The sequence below is a fragment of the Boleophthalmus pectinirostris genome, unplaced genomic scaffold, assembly GCF_026225935.1.
Source record: "Boleophthalmus pectinirostris isolate CB_2022bp ecotype Guang Dong unplaced genomic scaffold, ASM2622593v1 HiC_scaffold_13, whole genome shotgun sequence".
Taxonomy (NCBI): domain Eukaryota; kingdom Metazoa; phylum Chordata; class Actinopteri; order Gobiiformes; family Gobiidae; genus Boleophthalmus; species Boleophthalmus pectinirostris.
Window position 1 is genome coordinate 32,104,091 of NW_026571036.1, and position 9,307 is coordinate 32,113,397.

The following is a 9,307-nucleotide window of genomic DNA, read 5'->3' on the forward strand; positions in this document are numbered from 1 at the left end:
ACCCATCCCCCAGGACCTGTTTGCCTTGGGTGACCCTACCAGGGGCATGAAGCCCCCGACAACATAGCTCCCAGGATCATTCGGGCACTCAAACCCCTCCACCACGATAAGGTGACGGTTCAAGGAGGGGAGGGGTTAGCTATGTCCATTTATAAATCCAGTCTATTATTAGCACTGAGACATATTGTTTTGAAAGGCCTTTTGAAACACTCTGTGGTAGTTTAGCAGTTAGTGTCCCCAGCCCCTCAGCCCCCTCCCACACATCATTTGGTGCCAGACTCCCACAAAGCTACATACTTGCTTTGAAACATTGACATTAGCATTTCCCTTTATACCACAAATAGTAGACTATCACAGGGGGCGGAGCTTTACAAACTGTTTAGAATTTTGCCAGTCTCTCTTTGCATAGACGTGACTTCACTAGTCGACTCCCATCTGTTCCATATCCTCTGTACCTCCTGTCATGATGGCTGCCTATCTGCTGCTGTTGGGCATCATCATGGTCTTCATCATCGTGCATCTCAAGTCTCGACGACCCAAGGACTTCCCTCCTGGACCCATCGCACTGCCATTTTTGGGAAACATGCACAAACTGTGCTCAAGTAACCCTTTGAATGACATAGAGAAGGTATGAGGGTTGTTTTAATTTCCACTTAATCAGAATCATAATAATGATAATAATGCATTTACCGTGGAGATGAACATGTAGCGAGCTCTTCATGAGAGAAGTTACATAGTGCAACTTTAATGAGCAAACCATGCAAGGACTCCAAAAGTTCCCTGTTTTCTTTGGCATTTCAGATTTGTTTCTCTGCCAGGCATATGAGCAAATTCCATATTTATATTTCTGTAACACAATGTCTTATATATTTTTGAGAACCATGATTTCAGCTTATATGATGTAACAGTAGCTAGTTGAATGTGCAGTCCATATTTGTTTTAGCTGTTTGTTTAGTTCTGTTTGTCCAGACCATGTAATCTCAAATGCACCCTTCCACCTTCCACTTGCTGCAGTTCACAAAATTATAAAGCATTTTTATCATTACCAACTGGAAGTGGTGTGGAGTTGGGAATTAGCATTATGTGACGACAAATTGGGATGCAAGAAATGCATAATGAAAGTGAGCTACTTTGGACCACTGCAAAACTTTAAAATGAACTAATTCTGTTTTTCACATTTTTAAGGCAGTAAAAATCAACAAATCTACAGCACCTTTAAAGTGAGATTGTGTCTCAGTCAGTTTTGCTGAATGTCTCTTCACACTCTTTATTGATATGTCACCTAAAATGTTTTCTATCAGGGTTTAGAAACATTTGTTGATGAGGATGAAAACAGAAATTTCATAACTATCTGAAATAATTTTCTATCTGACAAGGGAGAGAGCAGAATTGCTAATGTTTGTTTCTTGGGTTTGGTATTGTTTCCAGTTGAGGAGGACTTATGGGAACATCTACAGCCTGTACATGGGACGCAAAGCTGCTGTGGTGCTGAGTGGCACCCAGGCTCTGAAGGAGGCTCTGGTGAACAAGGCTGTGGACTTTGCCGGACGACCTCAGGACCTGTTCTTGAACGCTGTCACGGAGAGGAGAGGTAATGCTAAGCTAAGAACTGAGAATCTTTACATTTCAGTCAATAACTAACATGGTTTCTATTTCTATTCTGTGAGATTTAGTCAAAAGCATAATAATACGATGGTCTGCTGTAGGTGCATTTCTGGCTGACTATGGTCTGGCCTGGAAGGAGCATCGTCGCTTTACTTTGACGACCCTGAGGAACTTTGGTTTGGGCAAACAGTCGATGGAGCAGAGGATTCTGGGAGAACTACAGTACACCATTGACTATCTGGAGAAGAATACTGGTGAGTCATAAGTGTAAAGAAAACAGAATATGCTCTCTATCTCAGAGTCTACCTTCAGAGTCTGAAGTCTATACACCAGCTCAGTCCTACTCTACAGTGTTGGAGTGAGGGCTGCAAAACGAATCACAATTACAATCAAAATCTAAATTGTAATTTGAACATAACATAAACATGAACATAAACAAAAATCTCATCTTATTCTGCATAAAAACAGCTAGTCCTGTAGTTTAGATCTGTACAAACTATGGCAAACCGTTTTAACATTTAAAGGCTAAGTTTACTATTCGGAATTAACATTGTAGATATCAACAACACACTTGTGATGTCTTAGTCTTTCCGACTAGGCATAATTTCATTTTGGATAGTCGGAATTATCATTTGAGATATTAGTAATGTAATTTTACTAAACGAAATGACAGTTAGAGATATCTGCAATTCAGTTTTGACGAGGCAAAACAGAATAACAGATATCTGCAATTACGTCATTGAAAAAGACATTTAACTTGTCACACATCATAAATGACAATTGTAGACATCTGTTATTCAGTTTTGACGAGGCAGATTGAAAGTTAAAGATATTTCAAACATCATTATGACTAGTACAAATTATTGTGCATGACGTTGCTCTAGTTCAGATATTGTTAATTATGTCACTTCACCTGTAAATCATGAAATAGAACGAGTCCTCACACAAGGGGTTTGTGGAGAGTGACAACATTGTTCCACTGAAAACTGCAAGAAATATTTAAAGAAGACATCTTACTGATAAATTAACTTTCTGTTAACAGCCTACAGGTGCCATGTGGAAATGCTCCACTCCCGCCTGAAGTGTCTTGAACTTGAGTTATGACTAATCAGAATCAAACTGTGGATATCTCAAACCAGAATTACAGATATGTATAATTCAGTTGCAGATTAAGTATCTGTAACTTACGTTGTGGATATCTGTAACATGAAACCCATACGAATAAATGGCAAAGGTGATGTCATTTGCCCTGGGAAGAATGTCGCTGTGAATATCTAAAATGACAGTCAAGCATTAGAAGAATATCGTTGCGGACATCTGGATTTTTTATTTATTTTTTTGACTAGGCAAAACTGAGTCAGAGATAACTGCAATACATATGCAGTTTAGCATTTACATATTAAAATGGCTTGCTATATACAGACATGTTCTTATATAGTTTTCAGTTTGTATTTCAGTAGTTGTGATAGTATGGAGCCCCTAAAAAGTAAAGTCTCCTAAAAACAGAGATTGATGTTGAGATTGGATGTCCTATGAAAGTGGGGCAGAACTCTTTGGGGGAGCTATGGGGGAGCATTGGCCATTCTAGGGGGGCTAGTAGTAGATTATTTGTTCTATAAAACACAAGTCACTTTTTCAGGTATATTGAATGGTGTATCCATTACATGACACCCAAACTTGCATTTTTGTTTTTTAGGAAAAATTCTGAGCCCTCAAATCATGTTTCATTCAGTCGCCTCAAACGTGATCTGTCAAGTTCTGTTCAATAAGCGATATGAACATGATGAGGAGTTTATTAGAACAATTGTGACCTCTCTCTGTGAGATTAACAAAACGATCAACGGACCCTGGGCTTTGGTGAGTGACTAAAGTTTCCAACTGTTATGTTGTAAATGACTGAATGTAAACCATGTTAACATTTTTTTCCCCCATTAGCTTCATGACAGTTTCCATTGGGTTCGATGTTTGCCACTGCCTTTTACTAAAGCATTTGAGGCAATGCAGGTTTGTTCTTCACACTTAAGTATCAATGATTACACAAAAAAAATATACAAATAACTATTGCCAAGGACTATATTTTTGAGGTTTTAACCACGTTATCTCATGTGTATATATATATATATATATATATATATATATATATATATATATATATATATATATATGAGTGCTTAATTAATTAATCTAATTTTAATCTCACCTAAAAACTGCTGAGAAAAGCCTTCAATTTGAGATATTTTCTTTTCAATTCATTATTACATTATTGTGGCAGATCAAAAGACTGATATAGATTAAAAAAAAAAGTGACTTTATAAAGTCATTTATTGTTTAACAAATCTGTCCAAATTGTCTGTTGAGCCCAAGTCTCCATGAATAAGAAACTGTTTGCTGTAAAGCAGCAAAGACGAGGAAATCTGAACATAATAACTTTTGTCTACTTAAAGACAATAAAAAGTCCAGTCTTTCTTTAACCATATTAAAAATATTATTGATAGAAAAATGCTTTATATATGAGATCACTGGATTTAGTCCTTGTTTTAGTCCTGGTTTAGACCTGCTTTAGTCCTACTTTAGTCCTGGTTTAGTCCTGGAATGGATTAATCCTGGTTTTAGTCCTGGTGTTAGTTCTGGTTTAGTCCTGGTTTAGACCTGGTTTAGTCCTGGTTTTAGTCTTGGTGTTAGTTCTGGTTTAGAGGCGCACAGGAGGAAGCGCGGTTTACGCAGCGTACGCGAGAAAACACGATCCACACGCGGCTCACGGGAGCTCGTCGGTGTCCGCACAGTAACTACGGAAGGAAACGTGGTCCGCGCGTTCTCAGGTTAATGACGATAATGAAGGTGTGTGTGTGTTTGTGTGTGTTTGTGTGTGTTTGTGTATAGGACAGTAGTGCAGACATCATGAGTCTATGCAGGTTGTTTTCACCAGTGACATTTAAGTTGTAGGCGATTTTATATTTGTTATTTTCTTTTATATTTCACGTTGGGAGAATAATTTCCAAGACACAAATGTGTTTTTCCCTGTGCACTGCTGCCTCTGTTCTACTGGCTCTACGACCTCGTCCATTGTGTGACTGACGCTGCCAACGTGAACATGACGTTTACATTACTGCGCGCGTTTTGTGTGGGTTTCCGGCAATGAGTGGAATTACCGAAATAAAAAAAATTATAAATGTGTTTTTTGTGTGTGTTGTTGTCCCAACAACACATAAAAACAGATTTTATAATAAAGCAACTCACATACAGAAACAGTAAAGTTAGAGATTAAAAATGAGATTAACACGATTAAAAAACATAACACGCTAAATATGACTGTAATTAATTAATCGCAATTCACGCGATAATTTGACACCCCTAATATGTATATATATATATATATATATATATATATATATATATATATATATATATATATACGTGCAGAGTAGGCAGTGATGCGGTCACTGTGTCGGACCGTTGTGGTGAAGAGAGAGCTGAGTCAAAAGGCGAAGCTCTTGATTTACCGGTCAATCTACGTTCCTACCCTCACCGATGGTCATGAGCTCTGGGTAATGATTGAAAGGACGAGATCGCGGATACAAGTGGTCGAAATGAGTTTCCTCCGCAGGGTGGCTGGGTGCTCCCTTAGAGATAGGGTGAGGAGCTCAGTCACACGGGAGGAGCTCGGAGTAGAGCCGCTGCTCCTCCACGTCGAGAGGAGCCAGTTGAGGTGGCTCGGGCATCTGTTTCGGATGCCTCCTGGACGCCTCCCTCGGGAGGTGTTCTGGGCATGTCCCACTGGGAGGAGGCCCCAGGGAAGACCCAGGACACGCTGGACGTACTATGTCTCTCGGCTGGCCTGGGAACATCTTGGGATCCCCCTGGAAGAGCTGGAGGAAGTGTGTGTGGAGAGGGAAGTCTGGGAGACCCTTCTCAGACTGTTGCCCCCGCGACCCGACCTTGGATAAGCGGAAGAAAATGGATGGATGGATATATATATATATATATATATATATATATATATATATATATATATATATATATATATATATATATATATATATATATATATATATATATATATATATATATACACACACACACACATATATATATACACACACACACACACACACACACACAAAACAATACAAATAATGCATAATATGTGTTCTTCTTTGTGTATCTTAGAGAGTAAAAAACATGATTATCCCAGTGATAGAGGAACACAAAAAAAACAGAGTACCAGGAGAACCTCGGGACTTGGTGGACAGCTACCTGGATGAACTGGAGAAAGTATGTGACCAGTTTACTTTTTTAAATTTACACCCCCAAATTATTTACCCCAAAACTGTAATGCTGAGCTCATATTTAATGATCTCTTTCGACAGAGAGGCAATGAAGGTTCTTCGTTTTCCTCTGAGGAACTCCTGATGTACTGCATGCTCCTGTACATGGCTGGGACAGATACTACATCCAACACATTGCTCTTTGGCTTCCTCTACCTCATGACCAGGCCACATATTCAGGGTAAACCACCTGCATTGTTTACATGTTTAAATGTGAGGTAAGTGGTTGTGCGTCCTCCTGTTGGAGAGCATTATCCTGTTGCACAAATTAGTGACAAAACAAGAAAATGATTTTCAACAAGATGTTATTAATGAATTGGTCCTGTCACTGTGCACTCTGTTACTTTTCCTGATGAAGGGTCTGCTACTTGTTTGTCTCCAGGGAGATGTACACCATCAATATGACCTTGTGGCACATCAATGTTGGGGAGTAACTAGTTTTAAAATACAGATTAGATTCCTTTTTTAGTAACGCGGTTATCTATAGTTACAATTGAAAACTGAGCAAGTAGATTACAGTTACTTGGGCTACTTGGGCTTTTAGTTACTTTTTGCCTGTAAACCAAAATAACACAAATATTGGTTTAAGGAGTACTGTGCACGTCGCCTCTGCTTGAGTAACTGAAAGTAACTTGAAGTAATCAGTATTCTAATTATTTTTGAAATAAAGCAATCAGAGTAGTAATTAGATTACTGTTAGAAGGAGTAATCAGTAGTCAGTAATTCGATTACTTTTGCAAAGTAATCTGACAAACACCGCTAGCCATAATGGGGAACATTATAGAGAAAAAACATAACTGCTTCATGGAGACAAGAAAAATGCAGACCTCCAGAAATAGTGGACCTTTAAGACCGGTTTGTCTTGCAAGATTTTAGAGCCATGAAGCCTTCTGTATGTAGCTGCTAGGACCATTTGGGTACTTCAGCCTCTTCACCAAAGTAAAAGTTTCTGTTTTCCCCCTGCAGAACGCTGTCAACAGGAGATAGACCGTGTCCTGGAGGGAAAGAACTTTGTCACATTTGAAGACAGACACAACATGCCTTATGTCCAAGTAAAACATTTAGCAACTATACTGAAAACACATACTGTGTAGATACTGCTATCATCTGCTTTTTTAGGCTGTTATTCACGAAACTCAGAGGACTGCCGACACTGTTCCTCTCAGTGTTTTTCATACAACCACCAGAGACACAGAGCTTATGGGCTACTCTATTCCTAAAGTAAGCAGATATCCAACTGCACATAATCTAAATGAGACAAATAAAGTCATAAAGTCACTCCACTTTGGTTCTAGGGCACTATTGTCATCCCCAACCTGTCATCAGCGCTCAGTGAGGAGGGACAGTGGACGTTTCCTCATGAATTTAACCCTGAAAACTTTCTCAACCACAAGGGGGAGTTTGACAAACCAGATGCCTTCCTGCCCTTCTCTGCAGGTACAGAAGTTCAATCAATACTAAAACATGTACAATTGTGAGTATAAGTATGTATCTCAGGTAATGTTCTAGGTTTTTGTCCAGGTCCTCGAGTGTGTTTGGGAGAAGGCCTTGCCCATATGGAGCTCTTCCTCATCATGGTGACTCTTCTGAGGAAGTTTACGTTCATTTGGCCTGAGGATGCAGGAGAGCCTGACTTTACTCCAGTGTTTGGCATCACCATAACGCCCAAACCGTACAACATGAGAGTGGAGATTAGATGAAAACAGTTTGGTTAACATGGTGGGATAACATTCTTAGATCATATTTCACTGAACAAAGGACAACTTGGAATACAGTTTGCCTTAAAAGCCATTTACGGGGGGGCATTTAGAACATTTACAAAACAAAAGACACACAGCAAATCTTTGGAGATGTAGACAGACCTATAATAAAATATTACTCAAACATGTGTAAACATACAAACACAGCTCCAGCTCCAGCTTTGAGGAGTTATGTAACATTATGACATGGGTTAAAGCTCACAAGAGTCAACATTGTGTAACAGATGACCTTTAAATAAAAAGTTGATCTGCCGGTGTTTAGAAATGTTTGGAGCTTTAGAACAGAAGATTAAATATTGGCTTTTTCCAACTACCAGTATGAGACTCACAGTGCAGCTCCTGGGAACCCATGTGATATTGTGCTATAATCTAGATCAGGACCTCCTTAACTGGAGGATTTAGCCGGTAGAAACCCACCCAGACATAAGAAGAACATGCAAATTATTTGTGGTTGCATAATCTCTAAAACTACAAAAAAAAACTCAAGAATAAATAAAAAATGATTTAAACAACATATTTTCAGGAGCCTGTGATCAGTACGAGCGTTCATGGTCCTGTTTAGGTGTTTGATTTTCAACAAAAAGGTGAGAGTGATGAACTGAAAAACTGTTGACTAATGCTAGGTAACTTGTAATGTAACAGTACAACTTCAGCTCATTTGTTGTAATCCAAAAACATTCATTTTGTCTTTTTTTGTACATTAAATTCTCGGGTTTTTTAAAGACAATACAATAGGAGATGTATTTACCTTGTTGACATGTTTCAACTAGCTGCAAGTCATCTCCAGAACCCCAAAAGAACCCAAGAACAAATAATCTACAAAATGAACATTGTTGGATTAGTAAGAAGATTTGAACAGAACAGCAGGATGACTGCAGCAGCCAAAACAAGGTAAATACAAAAAACAAGGTAAATAGATGGTTCATATGACATGTTAGTGCCATATGAACCATCTCACACTCTGAGGAGCTCAGGGACCAGCCTCCTGCTGGTGCCCAGAGTCACGACTAAACATGGGGAGTCAGTGTTTCAGATTCATGCAGCTAAAATCTGGAACAATCTTCCTGAACATGTGAGACAGGCCACTACTTTGATGCTGTTTAAATCCAGGCTCAAAACAAAATGTTTTCATTCTGCACTCTTCTCTCTAATTTATTGTCTTCTCTCTTTTTTTATTTTATGATTAATTTTTTTTTTTTTATATAATTTTTTATTGTGATTTTAGTGTATTTCTTATTCTGTAAAGCACTTTGAATTACTTTGTGTATGAACTGTGCTATACAAATACACTTGCCTTGCCTCACATTTCCTATTGTGTTATCTTTAAAAAGAACCCAAGAAGTTCACCTGTTGTAGTTCCAGCTTTGTCGAGTCTTTAAGGTCAGATTGTGTTAAAGCAAAGTTACAGTACAGCTACTAAAGTATCAATACTTAACATTAGTTATATGTCTGACATGATTTTTTTTTAAGCCATTACAGATATACCACATGTGTCTTGCTTCTGCACCTGATGACTGATGTTTGCTGATATCAGTATTAAGATGTTCAACTTTTATTTCTTTCAACTTTTCTTCACAAATTGCCACTTGGCTGATGTAAAACTATGATAAATATTTA

At 38.4% G+C, this 9,307-nt stretch overlaps 1 protein-coding gene across 1 annotated transcript; it reads left to right on the forward strand.

Moving 5' to 3' along the window:
• The first annotated feature begins 461 nt into the window (after positions 1 to 461).
• On the forward strand, positions 462 to 8,103 carry LOC110168272 (cytochrome P450 2F3-like). The gene is made up of 11 exons (XM_020933703.2): positions 462 to 628; positions 1,429 to 1,591; positions 1,707 to 1,859; positions 3,302 to 3,462; positions 3,541 to 3,609; positions 5,773 to 5,877; positions 5,973 to 6,111; positions 6,897 to 6,982; positions 7,050 to 7,151; positions 7,226 to 7,367; positions 7,452 to 8,103. The coding sequence occupies exons 1-11, from the start codon at positions 464 to 466 to the stop codon at positions 7,628 to 7,630; spliced, it is 1,464 nt and encodes a 487-aa protein (XP_020789362.1). The 5' UTR covers positions 462 to 463; the 3' UTR covers positions 7,631 to 8,103.
• Positions 8,104 to 9,307: the final 1,204 nt, after the last annotated feature.

Coding starts and splice junctions, on each gene's coding strand:
- LOC110168272 (XM_020933703.2), top strand. CDS start 464: ATGATGGCTGCCTATCTGCTGCTGTTGGGCATCATCATGGTCTTCATC. Junction 3,610..5,772: donor AAGCATTTGAGGCAATGCAG/GTTTGTTCTTCA, acceptor TGTGTATCTTAG/AGAGTAAAAAACATGATTAT. Junction 5,878..5,972: donor ACCTGGATGAACTGGAGAAA/GTATGTGACCAG, acceptor CTCTTTCGACAG/AGAGGCAATGAAGGTTCTTC.